The sequence below is a fragment of the Xiphophorus couchianus genome, chromosome 21 (genome assembly GCF_001444195.1).
Source record: "Xiphophorus couchianus chromosome 21, X_couchianus-1.0, whole genome shotgun sequence".
NCBI classification, from domain to species: Eukaryota; Metazoa; Chordata; class Actinopteri; order Cyprinodontiformes; family Poeciliidae; genus Xiphophorus; species Xiphophorus couchianus.
In genome coordinates, this window is record NC_040248.1 from 8,478,731 (window position 1) to 8,503,271 (window position 24,541).

General features: G+C 37.5%; 1 protein-coding gene across 7 annotated transcripts in view; it reads left to right on the top strand.

Annotated features, from left to right (window-relative positions):
- Positions 1-24,541, top strand: part of cacnb2a (calcium channel, voltage-dependent, beta 2a) — a 66,533-nt gene that overhangs the window by 14,336 nt on the left and 27,656 nt on the right. Inside the window, exon 1 of one of the 7 annotated variants that reach the window (XM_028005544.1) lies at positions 4,115-4,463. The exons of 5 other annotated variants lie outside the window; for them this stretch is intronic. In XM_028005544.1, the coding sequence (XP_027861345.1) occupies positions 4,428-4,463 (36 nt within the window). In that variant the 5' untranslated portion in view covers positions 4,115-4,427. Of the gene's footprint in view, positions 1-4,114; positions 4,464-15,178; positions 15,515-24,541 lie in introns of those variants that run through there. One more of the 7 variants, XM_028005545.1, reaches the window with a different exon arrangement.

Consider the following 24,541-nt stretch of genomic DNA (forward strand, 5'->3'; position numbering starts at 1 on the left):
GGTCTCAGAGCCCTGCCATTGTTTTGCGTTTTTTTTTTTTTTTTTTAATGCACCCTCCCCCTTTTCATGGTCATCACTGACATTAATAGGTAAGAGATAGTGTGAACCATGGACTTCATCATCAGACAATGTTTTAGTCTCTACCAGCTCATTTGACACATTTCGTAATATAACACTTTCTGACACAACGTGTCAGCAAACTCAGGTTTGCTGCGTTATAACTCAGCAAACCTGAGTTATAACGCAACTAGTGTAATTCTTCCCAGACTGTTTTTTTTTTTTGTTGAACTTTCATGGTAAAAGTGTATGCTGGAATTCCTATTTTTTTCTGCTACTGGGAAGCACGCCCAGTGAGGTGAGTCCAGCCAGCACAGAGTTTACTGCAGCAGGGTTTCCTTGGCAGCAGCTACACGTTCTTTCACTTTTCCAGAGCATGTAGAAATTTCCGGAAACCGAGCGACTAATTGGTCACAAAGGCCCCTCAGGAATGTCTCAGATTATTATTTTTTTTTTTCATTGCCATTGCATAATGTATCTCGTCATCGGAATGGAAAGTGTGATATATATCTGTGGAGGTATTTGCAGCGTATAGCTCGATTCCAGCCTGGAAACACTGATGTCAACGAGATCTTGCGTAGAGACTTACAGTGCTGCAGTTACGACTGTCTGAGTTTTATACGGCTCACTGGTCTGGAAAAAGTGAAATAATGGCTGGAAAGCTTTACATTTTTCTTAATATATCTTAAGATCGATTTAAAGCACTCAAATGATTATTAATGGTTTTTAAAGATGTTTTATATAGTTAATTTTAACTGTATATCAGAGTTTAATCTAATCAATATGCAATTTCTATAACAGTTTGCTAAATTTTGTTGCTCTCTTTGTTTCTTTCATATTTTCCTCCATTTTCTACAAAGACATGTTTGTCAGGTTTATCCTAACAAACATTATTTTAGCCCAAGGTATGAGTGAGAATGGTTATGTCACTTTTAGTCCACAGGTTTGGCCTTTAACCAAATAGATGATTGAGCTATGTCCAGAGTTAACACCCACCTGTGCCAGCTGAGAATTCATGTTAGTAACTTTAACATGCTATAAACCTAGATGAACTAAACAAAGAGATAGAACAATGGACTAAGGAGGAATTGGTAACTTTTTGTGAGACAAATTGCAAAATGTAGAGCAATGGTAACTGTGTGTGATGATATGTTGCTACATATACAGCAATTTGCCATGTGTGTCTGCCTCCCATAATGTGCTATGTTTGCAGCTATTAGAGAAAAGCAGCTGCTCTGAGGGTTGGAGTGCTGTCATCTTTTTTTTTTGTGAGGCTTGTAGTTTCTGGCACAGCCTGCTTAGAAATTCCATCTTTAGGTGTCGTCCCATTATATAACAACACTACACATGTCTTTAGAGGGAAATGTCTCAGTATGTCCTCTGGTGTTTGTTAAGCTGTGGTGTTTGCTATTTTTTCCCCTCCCCTTTTTGATTAAAGACTAATTTATGCTTTATTTTTTAAAACCATACAAACACAGCTACCCTCATTCCTAATTATTTTTTTTCCAGTTCATTTTCGGTCTTAAGTAACTGCTGCCAAATTTGCTGGCTTTAACCTCCCAACATGATGAAATCTGTGTAAAAGCATGTAGTTTTGCTGACTTTAGACTATTAGAGCTCACACCTCTGGCAAGGATGCCCAAACTGAGCATCACGGGAAACAGGAGCAGATGTTTGTTGAGGCCAATTAACAACATTGAGAAGAAGACAACCTTGTGCACCGGAGGGGGGTTGCTGGGTAATATGCATGCTATAAAATTAATTAGATTTACAGACATGGATCACGAGCTGTGCTTGGCCTTGATTAACTGAGATATTTTGGGGGTTTTTTGTATGCTATTTTTAGTCTTTTCTGATTTTAATGAACTGTGTTTCATCGTCATTTAGGTAATATTTTCCCCACACAAACTGTAACATTAAACATGACTTTTAATTGGATGTGAAGTGTTCCTTTGTAAAAAGTTAAATGTCCTTTCTTTGTTCTAATTTTACTGAGTAGGTAATTAACAAATTACCATATTATTAGCCACATGTACTCAGTCTTGCAGTCATTAGTTGTATTAAGGTAATTATTTGAGTGTAAAGTCAAGTCAGTAATGTGTACTACACCCAAGCGTTCTTCCATGACTAACAAAACATCCAAAATGTCTTCCAGAGATCCTTGCAACATGTCAAGGAATATTTGTCCAATAAAACCAAAACTATGGACTGAAATTGAGTTTCCTGACACATGTTCATACTTTGCTTCAATGGCTGTAAAACTCTCAGTCAAGCCTGAAGGCAATTAAAAGCCTGGGGACTTGGATGTTCTGGAATGCTATATCAGAGATATATCGGCATATTTCAGGCAAGAAGAAGCAGACATTTTGTTTTTGACAAGCAATTCCCTGTTCAAATTTTAAGCACCAACATAATCTTCATCTTATAATCCACTGCAAAGACCACAAGGCTTATCTGAGTACTGTTGAATGAGAGATTTTTAGTAAACAATTAATGCTATATTTTCTCCGACACAGTGTGATAAGAGAGAGATAATTTTACGAGCCAACAAGCTAAATGCATCCACAAAGCTGATTAGAGATGCACCAATTAGCTAGAGACTGGAAGTGGTCAGTTGTCTTCTTTTCCTCCTTGGTGATCTATAGCTCAACTGCTGGAAAACGGGAGGAAAATATCGTCCAATAAATGCCTCAGAACTAATAACTCATGTTCAGTCTGTACACACACATTACTCGATAGCATGCACTAAATAAATACACAACATTGATAAATATCTGATTATTAATTTCTGAAATTTGCTGTGTTGTGTTGGATTCAAAACTACTAACTGTCAAAGAAGCTGCAGCACATTTTCTCCTATGTTATATCATATTCAGGAAAAGAATTGGAATCTGCAGCTCAGATCTCTGAGAAAATTGGATCAACTACAAAATGTCTTAATTGTTGCAGACTACAGCAAACTAAATAAGTTAATAAAGGCATTATAGTTGCACAAAATTAAAAAAAACGTTCATAAAAGAGAGTGAATAAACAGTCTGTCCTGTCTGAAATTCACCAATGTTTTGAAAATCTACTTTTACCCCAAAAAACTGCAGCTACAAAGTGGATTATCAAATTCATATTTATAATCCTGGATTTACATTTGCCAAACAAATGAGTGATTTAGCTGATTCCTTCCTATTTATTTATTTATTTAAGTATGCAGCTTGAACAATCCACAACTAATATTATTGTTACTCAGTGAGACAGTAGCATAATGCTATTATAAGAGCAATGGCATGACCTCAATATCTTGATGAAGTTTTTTTTATTGCAGGTAACTTTACATTAAATATACATAAAAACTGATTTAAAATAAAATGCAGTAACTCCAGATAGATGTTGTTTTGTTGTATAGGACATTAACCATTTTTGCAGATGCTGATCAATTCCAGCCAAGTTTAGCTTTTAAAATCAAATAAAATCAAACTGTGTAGCTCTTTTAGTGTAAGTGACAGGGGAAGCTGTAACAAAGTGAGTGAAGCAGGAATCCAGAGGGGTTGAGATCAAAGTCTCATTTATTCCTTGTGGTTCATAAAAGAGAGGATTTAATATAATAAAAGCTATTATAAAAGACATCAAAGGCAGAGCTGCCTAGCTTTTTTCTTAATATCTGTCCCGGTATTTGTCTCTTAGCAAAAGGGCACCATGACAACAGATAGTAGTCAGGTGACAAAATGCACCCCTGGGAGAGTAAGAGCAGAAAATACTGGATGGTAATGAGTGGAAAAAGAAACTACAGTAGACTCCAATTTGATTTTTTTGTTGTTGCTTGTTTATGTACTCACTGATATCTGTCTTATGTACTTGACAATGGAGAGCTCTGTTCTCTCCTCCAGAGAGTCACCGTCTTCATCCTAATACTTCTATAAGCTCACCCTCGGGAGCTGGCCACGGCAATCTGCTCTGCGATTGGGCACATGCTGTGGCTCAGGAAGGCGGGGTTAAAACTGAAGGGATGCTTCATAATAGTAAGCTTAAATTCATAACCAGTCCATCAGGTCACATAGCGCTGGCATCAGAAGGAGATACAGAACATTTTTACCCAGTTTTGGCTTTTTGCCTCGTCAAGAAGCCTGAAGAAGTCTGTGAACTTTCTTATTAGTCCATGCAGTGGGACTGGAGACTTGTCAGATGCAGTATTCAGTAAACGAGGACACGGTTGCCTTGTGGGTTTGCAGAATAGAAAATGACCCATGGCTGAGCTTGACTTACCCCCGGGCCATCAACCTTTGAACCCGCTCAGACACGCCCAGGAAAAAGGTTGTTGGGCTGATATCTGCTGAGGACCTGGGCTCCTCTCACAACCCCACCGGCCCACACTTGTTGCCATGATCAAACAAAACAAGAATAAAAATGTCTCATGGGTAAGTGGTGAATCTTTGTATAATTTTACCCTTTTGATTTTAATTTGAGTGATTTCTTTTTTTTTCTCCAGAGCGGCTGAAATCACAACATGTAGCATTGTATATTGAAACTGATGAGATGTATTGTATTTCTGGTGTGCATTATCCTTGATTTCTAATGCTTTGGAACCTTTTGGCTGTTCCAAAGAGGGGCTTAGAGATTTAGTTATTATATAACTACAAGTTACTACATGTCCACTTTATGAAATCTAGTCATTGAGGCTGCTAAAACTGCCTATTTTACAAAAAAAAACAAGTCACATTGTCAAGATCATTTAGAAAACGAGCTATAGCTTCTGAGAAAAGGTTTACACGTTTGGTGAAAACATGAATAATTACAACAGATACGTCAGTGTCTTTTTTTCATAAGTCAGGTTTTTTTTTAACATGTGCGTGTTTGATATTTGATTCCCTGCCAGTGCAGATGGATCAGGGGAGATTATAATGAGAGTGGCTTTGCTGGGGATGAAATCGACTACTTGGAAGTGGGGGAGAAGTGGCAGGAAATATAGGATGGAGTTAGGGCATACAATTGGATGCACTTCCTGTATGATTTTCTTGACACATTTACTGATTATTTATAAAAAGATGTGCTACCTGTAGCTTTTTATTTAATGTAATTAACAAAGAGTCAACAGATTTACCCACACTGGTGTAACATAAATACAAACCAAATCAAATTGCATAACAAAGTGAAGTCAGCAGACTTGGTGATAACATAGAAATATACCAAGATTGTATTCATACGGGGCGTCTAAAGCCTAATTTAACTTCATCTTATGCACTTTCCATTAATTAGCTGTTTGAATTGTCATTTTTGTGCAGCACAGTGTACACATGGACATGTGCATAGAGATGTACTTATGTGTTTTCCTCCGGAGGGAAACACTGCTCCACTTTCCCTCAACCTATCCATATGGCACATATGTCATGCTGCTGCTTTTTGTGTCCTCACCCTGAACCTAAATACTCCTGCACAGACAGAGCTGGAAAGTTGAGGTTGTTAACCTAGTAAAATATATTCTTGGGGTGGGAGAGCTACCCTCTCCTTCACACCCTGCCTCACCCACAGTCTGTGGGAGGAAATCGGAGTACCCGGAGAGAACCCACAGATACACTGGGAAAACATACACATTTTGTGCAGAAAGACCTCATTTCGGGATTCAAACTTTGAACCTGATGCAAGGCAATAGTGCCAACTATTTTTTTATACATATTTCTACAATTGTTATGAATAGAGACCAAAAAATGTTGCTTACCAAGAGAAAAAAATTGAAATAAATGAACTTTTCATTGATTTTTTTTATTATTATTATTTCAATAATGCAATTCAAAAGGGGGAAACCCATGTAGATTTAATGCAGAAAGTGTTATATTTTACATCAGACACTGATGTTGGAAGAGAAGACCGTTCACATAAAGTTGGGAACATTAAACTGTCCCATGGTGCCATTCTTCACAACTGTTTATCTGGCAGTTTGGTTTGCACTTGGTGTAAGATTTGGATGCAGCTGCTTGGTCATGAAAGCATGTTTAATGAAGTTCTGTACACCCTATTTTTTCAGGCTGATCTGAACACACAAAGAGCTTGTTGTCTGCAGACAACTGCTGACTTCTGCACCACATGTACCACCTAGTTCCTGAGTTGCTTTCATTTCCAGTTACATCCATGTTGTCATAAAATAAACAGATGACTAATATGCAGTTGGGGGAAAACTCATGACTGTACACACGTGGCATTTTAACCCAGTACCATGATTAATTTCACTGAGCTCCTGCAAACAACCACTTCTTTGACAAATATTTGTCGATTCAGCCTCCAGGCCTATGTGCAGCATTTTCTCTACATTTGGTCTTGGAAGTGATTGGAACTCCTGAATTCAATGATTTGGACCAGTAACCAGTACTTTGGGGAATGTGGTGAATGCTTTACTAGCTGATCAATAAAGTGATCAGGCTCCCTTGCCCTCACAGATTGAAAAATGTCTTGGAAAAGGCATCCCACATAAGGACAAAAGCACACACCTCCAAATTGTGCATATAGGCTGGCTTCTGAGAGATGGAGCAAATTTGTGTTTTTTTTAGACAGTCTTTTACATAAAAAAATTATTTGTTAGACTATCGAGCATGATACTGATTTATAGTTGGTAGTTCTAGCAGGGTAAGTTGAGATGTTTCACACATTTAGTGATTTTTTTTTTGCCCATGCTTACTTGCAAAATAACTCAACTTCTGTCTGACTGCATTAAGCATATGTTAGAGCAACCATTTTCAAGTCTTTCCACAGATTATGAAATGGTTTTAGGTTTGGACTTTGAATAAGACATTCTCATACATTTATCTGATCTAAGCCATAGCATTATAAGTCTAACTGTATGTCTAGTGTTGCTCTTTTATAGGGTGAACATCTGCACCAGTCTAAAGGCTCTAACATTTTATTGCAAGACAAAATCATTTAAAGGCCTGTTCTTCAAGAAATCATAAGTCCCACATTATAAAAGAGTTGTGAAAAGTTACATTAAGTAAAAAAAAAAATAAAGCTCTCTTTCTGGTCTTTCCAATCCTTCTCTGTTCAACTGTTGTTCATCTAGATGAAAGTAACTGCATGCACTGAGTTATCAAACTTTTGCAACCAGTGGAAAAAATTTATTGCCACATTTAAGTAACTTTGCTCCATCAGTCTTACCTAAAATGCAAATTCATTTTTAAGTAAGTAAAACTTTTTTTTTCCTCACATGTCAACTTGCATTACCATTTTTTTTTTCTCTGTTGAAACTTTTTGGGTTCAGCGTCTACCCTTCTACGACCCGCCCATCCAGTGCGTCCACTTGTCTGTCCAATAAGCCTAATGACTCTGAGGACCATGTTTATAATCACCGGGGTGGGCCGTGCCAGGCGGATTAGAACTCCAGATGGTGCTGTTACTGCCTGCCTGCCTGTCTGTCTGACCACGGATGCACAGCTGCAGGAGGTCACATGTTTTACAGCAGAAGTCCAGGCCGCTCAGTATTATGGTGACACTGTGACTGAATGTTGCTGCTAACTGCTGAGTGCTGTTGGGCGCTTTAAGGTGTTTGCAGGGTGTGTGCATGTGTTTTTTTTTTGTTTGTTTTTTTCATGCTGATTTAGATTGTCTCTGAAGGTTGAGTGGCCCATGTAACAGATGTCACGCTATCAAATTAAAGCTTAATGCCAAGCCAGATAAAAAAAACAAAAAACACTGCAGGGCTAACCATGACACCACAGAGCTTAAACACTTGGTTGTGTGTCAACTTGAGTCCATGTCAGTGTGTGATCTGCCTCTGTTGAGACTCTTCAGTCGACTTCACTCTACACTGAGGTCTTCAATATGCTGACAGCTTACCTCCTCTGCAGTAGGTTTCATCTACAGCTGGAAAACCAAATGTATTTATTTAAGAGCAACTTGGCAGGCAGAGGAGTAGTCACCGTTGTCTGTTCTGACTGAGAACGACAGTTTTTTTGTTTTAATAATGCCAGGCGTCAGATGTTTGCATCCCTGGGTCCTGGTACTGTGAACAGGAAAAAAAAAAAAACGTATGCAGGGTTTGCATAATTCATGACAGTCGCTGCAGAGCGGAAAGACGGCACAGGTGTTCTGCTCGTTGTGGGAGAGCAAGCATGTCAAAGAAGAAAAAGGTAAAAACAAAAGTCATTTCTATGTAAATCTACTGCTTGCTTCTCTATCCAGGGTTTATCCCTTGATTATTCACTGCACCTTCTGTCTCAGTGATAGTTCCCATTCTATCACTGTGGCATCTTTTATTGTGGCATCTGTGCTGATGTTTGTGCATCACGATTAAGATAGTTAATGGATAAGGTCTGTTCCACAGAATCTACTCTTAGTGGACTTTTTGCCTGGTTCGTTGCTGCCTTTTTTCTGCAGATTGCTGTTGGTGAAAGACAATCTGCAGGATCGTCTTTCTGTTTTGGAGATGAGGAACTCGGGTCCAGCAGAAAAACAGGCTTGTGCACGCCAAACCCTCTGTTGAATCATTCAGAGAATGTTTCAGCTTTTCCCCTCTGTTCTAGAAAACTGATGCATACTTTGGAAGGCCTAGTCATATAAAGTCCTCTGCACATTTTTAAGTTTTAAAATCTACTTTCCTAAAAGGATTTACTCTATAATGACAATGTTGTAGACCCTGAAAGACATCAGAAATCATTTTATCCCCTGTAAACTTAAGGGAAATAAATTTCCAACTAAATCCCACTGCCAAAGTAAACTTTTTACCTCAGAAATGTGTTTTAAACACACCCTCAATGTACAAAAGTATTTTTTGCATGTTGAGTTCAGGCTTCCTTTTACTCTTAACCCTTAATATGCTGAAAGACTGATGAGGATTTAAATCTCCTTAAAGAAGCGATCGTTATGAGAGTTGGGGGATCAACTGGATGCAAACAGTCACCTCTTCTGGTGTTCTTTTGAGCGATTTGAATTTTGTCCTCCTGATTGTAAAGTTGCACAATATATGGAGAAGAATGGATGTTACTAAGCACCTCAGACAGTAGGACTGTGGTGTTGCTTTTGTTGCGTCCAAAGGAAACAGAAACGGACACAAATGGACAGTGATAGGCATGACTGTTCAAACTTGGCTGCAAAATAACCGGCTTTGTGAACATTTCAAGTTTTTGTGACTTAGAAATTGAGAGATTATTGTTGACTTTTAATGCAACATGAATCCTATACAAGAGAAAAATAAAAAAAGCTGCAGTAACCTGGTCGGATAAGTATCTAGACTCTGAAAACTTGATTGAAGGACCCTCTGATTAAGTTTCAGCATTCACTTTTTTTGAGTTCACATCTGCCATTAGTTCTTGTGAATCTGATTAACCGTAATAAAGTTCAGCCGTCCCAGAGGATTTTTCTGACATTTTCATTCTTTAACTAAAGCCACGTTCAGAAAGCTGATGAAAAGACTGAAGTGACTGTCAGGAAATTGAATTAGGGCAACACAATTTCTCCTTTAAGTTCATTGCATTAATTCACTCTCTATCAGTCTGTATATTTTATTAAGTTATCTCCGTTCTGTTTACTGAGTTGCTCTGTTTTTGTTTCATGAAAGCGTTGTAGACCCACAGCCCACTCCACCCTCTGCCTCCGTTTGTCCTGATCCCATGCGTGACTGCATTTTTCGCAGCAATTTTAGCTTGCCTGTTGGAGTGATTTTTCCAATGACTCCATGTGGAACAGCCGATGCGTTGATGTGCTCAGCGAGCGTGAAGTGACTCAGTTAGCACCATAAGCAGCGCTAGACGTCGCACACCGTTTTACATGTCAGCACTTCATAAGTCATCAAGTGCTCCTACCTCTGAGCTCATGATTTTCATTCCCGTTGACCTGCTTGACTTGCTTCCTTTGTCTCCGCGGACAAAACACTTTTTGGAAAGGGTAAGTTTGCGCAAAGTTTTCAGTTTTATTTTGAATTATTTTGGAAATCTCTTGGTTTGTAATTCAGGGTGTAATATCTGAGTGGTAGCCTGATTTTTGTGAGGAGTGACCAGCTTTAGATCTGCTTTTAGCTCTGTTTTATGCGGTAGTGGGATGCCCGGTGGTGGAGAGGAAGAAACAGCCGTCAAACTCTTTAATTGCTCGGGGTGAAATCAGAAGATACAGCAAATGCGGCTTCCATCTCACGCTCTGCTTCTGTTTATTTTGCTTAGTGCAGTATTTTCCTTCTAATCTTTCTTTTACTGTTTTTACCTTCATTGCTTTCTTTCCTCATCTGTAATTAGAGATGGTCCCAGGGCTCAGACATCCTGGCATATGCTGTAATGTCAGTCTGATGCTGGCTGCCGACTCTGGGGTTTTCAGTGGGCTACAATCACAGGCATATAAAGCCTGGCATGGTCCATGCAACTCTGATCTTAATGATGCTATAGATTTAGGTTATATATATTTTTTCTATAGAAACTAATCCCTGGAAGTTCATAATATGTTAGATTTTTGTTAATCAAGCACATTAAGATCGAGGGTTTTTCTGTTCTCTCTCATATCGTCTATCCTGACAAATAATTGTAAATGTCGAAACAAAACGCAACAAATTTTCCATCTCTAGTAGATATGGACTCATGTGAGGTCCTTATGACATGACAGTCACTGTCTGATCGACTGCAGAGCAGTTGTTAGGACCAGGGCTTTGGCCTGTGTTGTGTATGTTTGGGATCTTTCTAGTTTCCTCGGCTTCCTCCCATAGTGAAAAAGCATGAATGTTTTTTTTAAGTTTGAAAGTGTTGATGGACCAGTGAATACCCCGCCTCTAGCACAATGACCACTGGAGATGGGAAGCAGCTCCTCTATCAGGTCATTAAGTGCTGCTCCGTACAGCACAGAATGGCAAAAAAGGCATATTATTTTGTGCAAGAAGCACGTTTACGTAAAAAATATTACTGTAAGCTAATCTGTATCCATTATTATAACTCATCATCTGCATGTCTTGCCGCTTTTGCAGCAATATCAATAATTTATGCTTTTTGGTTTTAAAACAAGGGAATTGATGTACCCGTTAGGTTAAACTATATAAGAAAACCGACCAACTTCTGATCTTTATGTATGTCTGATTGCATCACTCTAAAGAAAAGTAGGATAAGATAATAACCTTTCTGTCAAATGATAACCAGTTGTGAGATTATTTTTCGAGACTGAAAAAAAAAGATCCAGCAGCACTTGAAGGCTTCTTGGAGAGTTTCATCTGTGTAATGGCATTCTTGGCAAAGCATGACCCCTTTGGAGAGGCCTTTCTTGATATTTTCTCAGTCATATATTTATAGTGCTCTTAAGCCTTTCGGGGATCTATTTCAGTTTACTACACATTGAATCCATGTTACCATAGCACCTTTGACAGAGAGCAAAACCCTGTTTATAGTACTGGACATAGTCTCTGTCACTGGCAACAAGCCGTGTAAAAATCTGTAAGCTTGATTTATAATTTTAGTTGTAGATTAATGAATTATCTGGTGTGTTTTATCAGATGGGTTGTTTATTTTAAAAGCAAGTGGTGGCTGTAATCTCTGTTAAGCAGGCTTAAGCTGGGCAATATAAAAATACAATCTTAGTGTAGAATTATCTTTTTTTTTATTTTCCACTTTCCGTCTTCGAGAACGTGCCTCTGAGTGGTGACTACTGAACTGAATCTGTAGAGGAAGGACTTATTTAAATACAATCTGCACTTATTCACATCTTAGTGCTTATTCACTGATTTTATTATTATTTTTTTTTATTCCTGTGAAACTTGACTACAAATTATTTGTAGAAAATTTGCCTATTTGCATTCTATTAAATATATTAAAACATGTATCTTGGAAAGTTAGGTACCTTCATTATATTGTAGGAACAACGAGACACAATCTGAAGTAAAAGTGTACAAAAAGACCATTTGTGGCTTGATAATAAATAATTTAGAAATTGACCTTTAGTTTAAACTTTATATAACACTGGACTTCAGTTTATTTTGAATTAACAGAGTACAGGAAGATTGTTTTTTGTATTACACTCTTTACATTTTCAAGTATTCAAAAACTGAAAAGATTAAACATCTGTAATCTGGTTAACAAAACAAAATGATAAACCATAAATCTTTTTCAATAGGATTTTATATTTTATGTTAACATTCGTGATTGTTTAACCCTTTTCATTAACATCTACCATCAGCTTTTAAGTGTTGGTGGATGGTGCCAATGACTCTTTTACATTGCTGTGGAGGAACTTTGATTCAGTCTTCTTTCAGAATTAATTTAACGTAATCATATGTATTTTATTGGGTTTTCAAGCATGAACAGCTTGGTTAAGGTGGATTTAAAAAGCCAGACTTTGAGTAAGTCAGTGAACCCAGCATTTGAGCTTAAGGTCAAGAAATTGCCCCAGACCATTACACTATTACTGGAGTTAATTACAGTTAATTGGTGACTGTGTGGTGTCTTATATAACTTTGCATTTTTATGTTTTTTATTATGTGGAGCACTTTGAACTGCCTTGTTGCTGAATTGAGCTTGGTTAATTCTCACTGTAACACAAAGGACAGTTTGAAATATATAATGAATTAGGTTTATATAGCTTTTTTTCCATTAAAGTAATTCTAAAATCAGTTTTGTATTTACTTAAGTTGTCTATATCTGATGTCTCAGTGTGTTAGATGATCTGAAACATTTTAAAATAGAAGGAATCTGTATGGGACAAAGACTTTACTGCACTGAATGTTCATCATGGACCAATATCAGATTTTAAGTAAAAAAAATAAGAGGAAACCAACTGGAATCAGCCTCAAAATGAAAAACCTTACAAACATGACTTCTGCTTTCTGCATATGATGCAGATAATGCAGTGGCTGTCAGACCATCCACACAATAGTAAAATGTTGTCATGTAACCTCTAGATTTGAACAAAAACATAGCTAAAAGTAGTATCTATTGTCTATTTTACCTGTTAAAGTCATTGCGGGGCGTCATTGCTTGCAAAATGTTTTACAAAAATATTGCCTGAATGTAAAGGCAGGCAATAAATAACTAATTTCTTTATAATGCAGTGATCACCAAGGTAGGGAACCATGTCATTTGCTTCATAGAGTACAAGGTGACTTTGTAATTACAGGAAACAACTGCTGGCAGTTTACTTCTCTATGGGATGTTATATTGATTCCCTCACATGGTCCAATTACTGTAAGCTGGTACCAATGTTTGTCTGCGTGTGTTTGTCAGTGTGAATGTCTGCTGACGTCACTGCGTGAATGGACACTGATCAATAGGCCAAAGGCAGAGCAATGCCTGCTTTCTGAGCTGTAGGACATTGATCTGCTGAAGCCTACTGAGATGGCTCATTCAAAGAGAGCCAACTGCAGTAAAACGCTTTTATATTATGTTTGATGTAACGTAATCTGGGCTGTTGGATCAAATAAACTCCTGGTTGTGTCAGTTGTAGCTGCAGAAGAGTGACAAACAAGCCATAATTTCCATCTATTGTCTAAGAGAGTGAATTTGTCTTTCATTTTTACAAAACGTATTGAAATGACTTGCGTTTTATGGAAACGTGACAGAGACATCAAACCAAGTAATGTAAATATCACAGTTACTTTTAGTCCTGTAGCTTTCATGGATATTTACTGAAAAAATGGGAAAGAGATGAACTTGAATAACTTGGAAGCAGGCATTTTTTCTTTATAATGACATTAATGGTTTATGTTCTGCTATGATACCCCTAAATCAAATCCAGCGGAACTATTAGCCGATGAGCTGTACTGTTGAGGCCTCAGAGGTTGTTAGATAACTTTAGAGAACAGAGTTATGTGGAGCAATATGAAGATGCATGAGGCAGGGTTAGGTTTTAATAAGAGGTCAAAACATGGCCGCTCAGCTAAACTATCCTGCCAGGTAAAGAGAGCATTGTTTAGAGAATCGATAACAGAACTCCGGATAATCTAGAGAGGACAACCAGTCCCGCACTTCACAGGAAGAGCGGCAAAGAGATATTTTTTGTAAAAAAACCACAAGAGATCATGTTTAATGTAACACAAAGGATGCTGTAGCTATTTGTGAGCAACTGTTTATTTCCTTTCCGCGTATCTGATTTGCATTAAAACTGGAAAGAGTAGAGAAGTAAAATGTTTTCAACTTCTGCTCTGATCAAATACAGAAGGACTTGAAACATTTGTTACTGTCAAAGGGGATAACAATTCATCAAATTGCACGTGCCACACACACAACCTGATGCTAATCCTCAGAGAGGGGCTAACCCTGATCAAACACAATATAATCTAGGATTTATGTTGGGCTGCCCAGAAAACATTTTTCTACAAATCTGGGTTTAGCAGACAGTTGAATAAAGCTCAGCAGTTGGGCGATCCTGCAGGTTGGAAGAACATAACATGTGTAAATTAGTCTCCTCCAGAGACTTCACTGCTTTCTTCAGTTGTTGCTTCTGTTTTAAAACCGGAACACTTGGATTAGTTAGGGTTACATTTTTGGAAACTCATGACCAAAAGAGTTTAGCTCGTGTTTTATTGCGTCTGTAATATTTAGTGTTTCTCCCTGCATCCTCTGAGCAGCTTTGATTTCAAAGCACAACACGGTGTCTGATCCCAGATCACAAAGATAGATCTAATCTTTCAAGTAACCGCTACATTTGTTAGATGCAAGCCAGCTGCTCTGTCTCTTGATTACTTACCCGTTCTTTTTATATGCCTGTAATGTTAATAGAGGAGCTTGCATTATGTAAATGTACTTTAGCTCTTCCTGAGAAACGCACTTTTAAATTCGAGTCAAACACAAGCAGGCTAATGTGCCATCAAATGTTCACACAGAGGGGGTTTGCTGGTTTTCATCCCAATGATGATGAAAGCAAATATGGCATTTTTTCGATCTTGTGGAGATAATTACTTCCTGACATTTCGGTCTCTGCAGCCATGTGTTGTGTCGACACAGTCAGCTCAGATCTTTCAGGAGCCTCTTGAAAGCAAAGGAGAACACACATAAACTTTGCAGATCACACGCTCAGACATAAAAAGCCACTGCAGCTGCTTTTGGTGTTTTCTGGAATTTTCAGGCTGGCCCCATTGGTCGGAGATCTTACTTCCTAACTAGCAGAGTGTGTGTGTGTGTGTGTGTGTGTGTGTGTGACAGGGAGAGCGTGTGGGTATGTGGGAGGAGAGAGGGGCAGAGGGGGCTTGTTTTTTGGGACTGGAGGACGGTCGCAGTGCTCTGAAGGAGTCCAGCGTGGGAAAGACGGTTGACTTTGCCTCTGCCTCTCAGGGACTAAAGTAGGCCAAACAAGGACTGAGGGGAGCAAACTTTCCTTCTCCGGCTAAAACTTTCTATGCTCGGGTTGCTCAGGAAGAGCTGTTCCCCGCTGGAGCTGGGGTAGGAGGGTTTGTAGGTGCGAAGTATTCCGGCTGGCTGGAAGTTCTTGCATTCGGACAGAAGATGAGCAGTAGCTGAGGAGCTTTCTCCCTGCCCAGCTCATTTGGCTAGAAATGTTTTACTCTACGAGTGAGGAGTCAGATCTGGTGAGTTTGTTTAAACATATGCTAAACTTTTCGGAGCCCCATTCCTGTATCGTTTAAACAAAGAGGGAGGGCTGGGAGTGCTGGAGAACGGAGGGGATAAATGCAGGATTTAAAGAGGCAAACAGTACAAAGACAATCTTATTTTCTGGAAAGATAGCAAACGCTCATGAAGATGCATTTTGTGAATCTCCTATCGAATTATGTTTTAAGACAAAGGCATCCACTAGGAATCTGCATGAGCTTGGATTGGAGGAAGGAGCTTCAAATGCTGAAGGGAGAAAAAGAAAACACCCAGGATAAGTTTGACTAGACCGGCAGAGAGCACAAAACCTGGTTTAGCCTTAAGACTTTACGTTTGGAGCTAAAAGGCACAAAAATACAAGTTTCTAAGGCTCTGTTGGCGTAAATGAGCTGACATGATGTCTTCACTGATTCAAGTTATTCATATCCTGTTTGAAAAATTGCATTCTGTGGTTATCATGAGCACTTCTATAGGTAAATAACCCATGAAATAAACATAAAACTATGATAAAAACCCATAAAAGCTCACAGAAAATGCTTGCATTTATGATCAGGCTTACATTTCATTTGAGGACTCCTAAAATAATATGGATTTTCTCTGTTTTTATAGTGATTTTCACATAAACATTACACAATTATGTTTTGGAGCAAGACGGTATATTACAAGATATCATAAATGACAAATTGTTTTTGCAAATGTGGAAACTGTGGCATACATCTGTATTTAGCTCCCCTTGAGTCAATATTTTGTAGAACCACCTTTCACTATAATTACAGCTGTAAGTCTTTTGGAGTGTGTCTCTAGCAGCTTTGCACATCCAAACAGGAGATCTTTGCATGTTTTTTCCTCACAAAATAGCTATAGCTCAATCAGAACGCTTTCAGAGAGTCTGTGAGCATCTTCAAGTCATGCAACTGTTTAAATTGGATTTAGGTTTGGACTTTGACTGGGCCATTCCAGCCATCCAATTTGTCAGATGGTTTGCTCAGTGGTTGTTTTCCTCCACATATAGCACATAGTGTGTAGACACAAAAGCTTAACTTTGGTTCTGTTGGACCAGGTCATCGTCTTCTGTATGACTTTTCATGGCTCTCATTTTGTCACTCTAAGATCTGATTTGGGTAATGCACAACTAAAAATTGACTTGTTAACACATTATGTTTGCTTAAATTGTTGATCTGTGTAGCTTTCAAAGACAATTGGTTGCACTACTGTGTAAGTTACCACAGTGGACTCCTCCCTCTGATTTTGGATATTGCACAGTTGGAATGATTTTTGCTCTTACATTTTTTTCTTTTGGACAGTTGTCATGATGCATAATCAACAAGCAACAAGGTATTGTTTAACTCTCTCTCGCTGCTCGACTTTCTAACCGTACAGCCAGACAGATTTAAAGAGTGGCAAAAGCAGATGAGGTTGAGTAGTAGTGCTTGCCAAGAACTGATGATGTCATCCAGCACGTGTTGTAGTGGAATATTGTCTCTGCTACCTGATATGGAGCTTTTGAAAGTCATGAGACTGTCGTACAGAAACCGTCTTCACTCTTCAGGTATGTTGCAAGTCTGACTGCAACTGGAGATTCGTCCTGCCCACAGAATAACCCTCCACAACGATTCTTTGAAGATACTTGTATGATAAGAGTAGTGACACAATTTAATTTCCCCTTTGGGATAAAAAAAGTACTTTTGAATTGAATAGAATTTTATTTCAAATATGTCAGACAGAAAATTGAGTGGATAGACGAATTTTCCCCAATCAATTTGAACTCACATTCCACAGGAAAATCCATGAATAGGTGAATCTGTTAATACTGAGTCACAATTTTTATTACATAAAATATGAAACGATGCACTGAAGTTAGTAGTTGTGACTTGCCACAATGTAAAAATGTTGAAGAGGAATTCAACATTTTGCAAACTGTTGTAGTTGATTAAAATGGACTTTATAATGTTTCTATAAATGTTAAAGTTTTCCAGTGTTCACATCTCCTGCTAGTTGCATGCAAAGTTTCTGCAGCTGACTTGAAATTGGAGCTATTTGAGACAAACCACTTAATCTATAGCTTGCTGCTCCTCATTAGGTCCTAAAGAATCAGTTGCACACAAAAGCTAGTTTGGTTATATATAGGTTGTCCTATATTGCTACATTTCAGGAGGTAAACTCCAGTTTGGGCCTTGGATTGGACGTGCTAAAATTAAGCATTCAACAAAAATCAGCTGTTCTCATAGTTGTTAGAAACAGGTGTTCACATCTCAATAAAAGTCTTAAAAATTTGTGTTTTTAATACAATAACACATCTAAACTATAAACATTAACGTTTGAGATGTAACTGGAATCCAGTCGACCTTTGACTGGCACGTTAAACCGTTAAAGCAATACTGCTTAATTTTCTGAGTCTCGTTGCAAAGCCTCAACATTTTCTAAACTACAGCTCTGGTTTAAAGTTGTTGGTTAGTGTTGTTATCAGCGTGCAGAAAATGAAAGATGGAGAACTGTTACAGACAGATCCAGTTAGTGGACTGTATATTTTTACAGTCATAAGAAGCTCGTTCTGCTCTCTGAGCCAGTTCTCATCAATCATGTGCTGCCTGCCTCACACAGGAAGCTGTCTGAAAATTGCTGACGCAAGCACAAAAAAAGCAGCAACTGAACTGTTTTTTTTTACCTTGTTGTCTTGATTGGCTCTCATCCTATTATGGCTCTGTCTGTCTTTGCACTGAGAAACCTGAAAGAGAATGGACAGCTAGTTAACTTGATCTAATTGAGGCAGCGCTGCGCATTTCCATGTGAATTTCATTTTACTTGCACTCAAGCAGTTTGAACTTCACTAAACTTGTTTGTTTAGCATCTGATTGGTGCTTTGGAGAACTAGTAGGGTACCGTTTCAGGTTCAGAGTTATTAGCCGCAAAGAATCAAAAATGCTAAAAATAAAATTTCTCATCTTCTCTAGGAGCATCCCAGCTCACCATTGTTGTTTAAATGTATATATTTCATTATACTTTGCTCTTAAGAAGCCAGATTTTCTTGCAATCATCTTCAATGTCTTCTTTTACTTTTGAACATATTGAAAACAGATTAATTTTTGCAGAGATTACAACTATTTAATTTTGTACAACACAAAATATTATATAATATAATGTTTTATTTCTGTAACACACATTTAGAATGATTAAAAGCTGTGACCTAATATTTTAGAGAGAAAAAAATGGTTTATTGGTAGAGCTGCATTAGATTGTGAATCTTTTATTGATTGTAAGAGTAAGGAGCGATTGATTCTCTTTTTTGTTGCTTCCTTTCTTTCTTTTATTTTTCTTTCTACCTTGCTTAGTCTTTCTTTCTCTCATTCCTTATTTCTTTTTTTCTCACTTTCTTTGCCGATTTCCCATGTTGTCACTGGTCACTACAAATACAACATCAACTAAAAAACAAACCCTGTAAACTTAACTTTTTCAAAATTTATGTTTTTACATAAGAAATGTCTATGAAGTTAGTTAATTTTGAAACTTCTTCTTTCAGTAGTAACTGCCACACCAAAAAGTGATATTGCCTCTTCAATCTTGTAACACTTACCTATGGAGTATTTACTTATCAGAGAATTTTATCTCTGGCCATCATTTGATTTCTTGGTGAATCTCCATTAGTATCGTTTTATATCAAAAGTTAATTCGGGCAGATATTTTTGAAAGATGATAAACTTGTTTGTTCTTCTCGAACTAAATAGGTTTAGTCTGGAAGCAAAACAGTCTGTTTAGTTTCCAGACTATTTCCAGTCTCCATGTTGGTTTATGGTCTTTCCCAACTTGCTTTTAACTACAGTAACAGTCAGTAATCTTGTCAGGTGACAGAGTACATTGGATGATTCTCTGATTTGATATACTGGTTCATGTAGTGCTGAGTAAACACTCCTGAAGGGACTGTCAGTCTCACCTTGACATCTGTAAAGCATTGTACAAAACGTCTTTTCTAATTTTTTTCTCCCATTCTTGGCTTTTTTCTTGCACAGATGCACCATCAATCTGTTTCTCTTCCTCTTTCTCGCTCTCCTGCTTTTTATTTTTTGCATTGTAAGAAGTTTAGTAACCAATTATTGTAGCAATAACACATCTCTCACACTTGGCTGTCATGTCTGCTGCCATTGTCTCCTTCTTGACGAAGGAGACACTGTTTGTAATTTAATTGACTCTGCGCTGCATCAACCGAAGTGGCAGTGATGGACAGATGGCAGGAAAAAAAGAAGCTTTAGTTCTAGCCAGCAATGAGTCACTCAACGTCTGAAGCTGCTTGCACACTCGCTCAGCCTATTGTCAACTTGCTTCCGTCAGCTACAGTGTATCACAATGATCTCTAGAGGCTTTGGCATCAGTAATAGCATGTTTTAGACAGCTATAATAAAAGATGGAAAGCAGAAAGTAGACTGACCAGTTTATATGCTGTCTTTGAGTAAAGACTGGGGCAATTTCTTGGTAAATTTGACAGATTGTACTCCAGTTATTGTGTAATACTCATATTATCCTTTTATGTACTGCATAATGCATTAAAGTACCCAGATACTCTTCTAATCTTTTCATATTGTCTTTATTAATGTTTCTTCAGGCTTTCTAAATATCTTTTTTGGTGCTCTTCACTCACTCTCTAAACCTTATTCAACCTTTTACTGAGGAATGTTTTTGTTTCGTCTCTTAACTCTGGTGTATGACTCAGCCACCCAGGACTCCTGGTCATTTGCTCTTTCGTCACATCATATTTTTGCAGTTTGATCTATTTGTTGACCAAAGACTGAGCTGTTTGTGCTTCTGACTAACAATTACTACCAACTAGAAGTTACTCATTGTTATTTTGGTTTGATAATGAGTCAAATGGTTTAAACCGGCATCTGGATCAAATCTTCAGAACGTAACATGCAATTAAATTAAGAGTGAGATTTGAGATAAAGACATAAAATAATATGGAATAAATACAGAAAAGTTGTCTTTTATTAAATATTTCATGTTTTGTATAACATCTTTAGTCATTAGGATTAATTGTTTTGACGCTTAAAATTGGTTTAATGAAGTCTTAGTTTCACAAATGTTGTAGAGAATATTAATACAGTCAAAAAGGTATAAAATAAGAATTTTTTAATGTTATTTTTGAAATGATTGTAGTTTCATTCATTTTTTCACATTTTATCTTGCATGGATAAAATAAAAATAACTACAAATATTACTGTATCCTACCCACTGACAATATAGAAAACTATTTACAGATTATATATAAATTAAGTATATATATATATATATATAATTGATATATCTTCACCTCTTATGGTTCTTATTGCTTTCAAGCACTTGATTCTTACTAGAGCCAAGGTTTTATTTTCTAGTGGGAACTCTGTAAAAATACAGTTAAATTATGAATCTCTTTATATACAGTATATCACCACTCACCTTTGCTGCTTTTATCATCATACGGATCAAATCTACGGCCCAGTGAGGGAATTTTGATAAATATTGTTGCAGAACTAAAGCAAACAGCTTTGACTGAGCTCATGGCAGTAAACAGAAAGCATCAAGTGGGATTTGAGGGAAATACGTCAGTGGCTAAATGCGTAACCATCTTCTCTGCTTGCGCAAAACCAGTGAGTCAAGAACGTCAAAGCTACTGGGAATACTGGGGTGGAAGTAGAGGGGAGAGAGAGAGAGAGAAGAAAATAGAGACAGGAATGGAATAAGGTGAAATGAAATAACAGGAAAAAGGAGGTAATGGAGGGATACTTAAATGACAAATGACATTATTGAGAGTGCAGCTTAGAGTCAAGTCTGTAAGGTTGAATAATGGACCACACACGGAAACAACCGTAACTTTTCTGCGTGATAGCAACTTCTATAAAGCCATGATAAAAGTCACTTAATGTGAAAATGGGAGCTCTCAGGCAATGAAGAGGTGCGCTGCTTTAGCTGCTTCAGCCACAGTAAGTGATTCTGTCAGATAGAGGAGGCTGCACAAGCTGACTCAGGACCTTTTCTTCCACTCTCGCTATTACAACTGTGATTTGTATGTTCTAATGTAGTCATTACCATGCAATCGCTCCATGTAGGAGTCGCCGGTGGTCCTGGAGAGCAGACCTCTGCTTAATGAACCATGATTAACAGTGGAGACTCGAGGATCATTACCTTTTCAAAACCTCCTTGGGTGGATAGAACATTTTTAATAGTCTGGTACAGGCACCCACTCTGGATTCATTCAAGAAGAGAGTTCTTGCTGTAGTTCCTCACCACATGAGACATACTTTAGAGAAATATATTTTGTTATTCAGTAACCATCAATTCCCTCACAGAATAAATTATTAAAAAACAGTATGCTTATAGATAAGCTTAAAGATGGCTGAAGACAAATACAATTTAAATACAAATTTCCAAAAACTTGTGTTTTTGGAGTAAAATAAGCGTTTGATCAATTTTATGTTTCATCTTCATAAGAGTTGTCTTTATGTTTCAAAAATAAAAATAAAGACAGTCAAAAATCTTGCCAAATTATATCCCCATTTTGCCCCAGTACATTGCGAGTTCATCATTGACTTCCTCTATTTCATACTTGTTAATAAAACATTCTGTTCCTATATACCTATCCACTGTAAATCTGTTCATTTCTAGAGGTAGGGAAATGTACTGATGATTTATAAACATAAAATAGTCATACAAATGTTCCAATCTCACACAACAATGCAAAGTGTAGAGATACAGTATATCAAGTTTTAAATAAAACCCCCAAAAATCGTACTAATTTTAAAGCCCTCTTGTCTAAATCAGGACTTCAAAACTGGATGTATTCTTCTGTTTATGATTAATAATGCAGCATGTTTTAACAGCACTCTCTGAAATATCCCCTTTTGTAATCTCAGAATTGATTGTTTTGTTGGTGGAGTGAGCACTTCTACTACATTAATCATCTTGATCAGAAACATAGATGAGCTTTCTGTGTAAATATGTAAGGTGCTGGTTTGTTGGGTCTCCAATCTGCTGCTCTCTTGACTTCCTTGTCTTTATTTTATAAATTGCCATGTAGAGTTTGGGTTACACTGTTGCACTGATTGTGGTTCAAATCTTCATTTTTACCAGGACAAGTTATGACTTGATGAAACCAAAACTGTCCTCTTGGAAAATAACTAAAACTGCAAAAGTATTAGATTATTAAAAGGACAAAATTATCACCATGTCAGAAAGAACAAGGATATTGCTGCTTTTTTGTCAAAGGCTGACATTTATGTAGTTTTCCAAGTTTCAGTTAATAGGAAAATGTTTGCGCAGTGAAGCAAAGAAACAAGAAAGTCACTGGTTAGCATCTCTTTTTGGCCACATATTTTTCTACCTAAACAAGCCAAAAATATAACATTTTAGCAGACGATAAGATAATTAGTTTGGCTGTAAATTTCATGGTACATTATCTAAAAGCATTCAGTTAAATTTTACCCAGAATAACAAATATCAACCTAATTATAGTGTTAGATGAATGTCATGAGATTCTGTAATGTAACTTCTTGGAAGGACAGATTTCTAAACCCATTTTAAATCATTTCAAGGAGATGTTTTTCCGAACGTAAAGACTGTGGAGATTTTTTCCTGGTTATGCAACGCTGAAGAAGTGGCAGCAAGAACCCTTCATTATCAGAATTAATTTGTGTTTTCCAAGAATCAGTTTTATGGATGTTTCTTGATACCAGCTGCTTCAAACAGAGCTCTCATTGTCTCTCAGCCTGAAGAAGATTTAAATGTCATCATACCACTGCCATATCGTTATTAGCGGATTTTGTGGGAGTGACGCTGTGCCGTCGGGGTCAGCACAGCATCGGGTCGGGAGGCCTGTAGTGTCAGGTTGCCCCGGGTCCTTTCTGTCGCTGTGTGTTTTTGTCAGAGTTGCCAGCAGAGTGCAGCCTTCACAGACGGCGTCAACACCCTCCTCTCTGGTTCAGAGCATCTGCGTCCTGCCCTGAGAGCAGCGGTGGCAAGTGTCAACACGGCATATCAAAACATATGTGACATTCGGACAGAAGCATTGGTTTGTGGAGTTCTATAATGCTGATGTTGTTGCGTAGAGCCGATGCTACAAGATTTCTTGCAGATATGATTTACTCAGTAGTCGGTGTGACTATAATGTAACTTCTTTAAGACATTAGACTGTGTCATAATTTTCCGTCCATACCAGCTCACCTTTAGAATAAAAACAACTTATTCAGTTTATGTAATTTCCTTCCTCATTGGCTTGTTTAGTCAAAAGAAGCTATAATCACATGAACAGCATTTAGTGATATGAGGACAATATCTATACTAAAATGAAACCTCTTTACTGATTTTAATGAGCAGCAATGATTAAGACAGAAGCACCAGGTTTCTTCTGAATATTTTGACCAATGTATCTGCAGTAGAAAATACTTTATCTAGATATTACCATATACGATGCGTTTTGATGTGTGAAATACGGTCTGTCAGATATGCTTAGTTTTCACTTATTCATTCTTCTGTCCTGATCTCTTCTTGTAGGTACATGAAAGTTCTCTTGTAGGATAAGAGAGCTTTTGATTAAACAATAAGTTGTGTAATCACATGAGCTGTACTCATATTACTTAATAATGTAATTTAGTCTAAATTTACACAACTATGTGAAACATTCGCAGCATTGGGCCTGTCAAAAATCTTTCCTTAGTTTTACAGAATCATCGCAAAACTCTGAACGTCAAGGAGCAACTGTGGTGCAACTGATCGATCTCAAAATCACAACAAAGTTTTCATCTCAGCAGTTAAAAAGGACTGTTCCTAAAATGTTAAGATTTGTTTTTACTTTGTCTGAGGCAAAGCTATTTTATTTCATTACAGAGTAAATAAAAATTATAATCTCATATGTACATACAAGAGGTTGGCACATTTGGTTGCATTGTTGCCTTGTAGCACAAAGATCCTGGGTTTAAATCCAAGTTGGAGATCTTTCTCTCTGTACATACGTAGGTTCAGTCTGGGCACTCAGGCTTCCT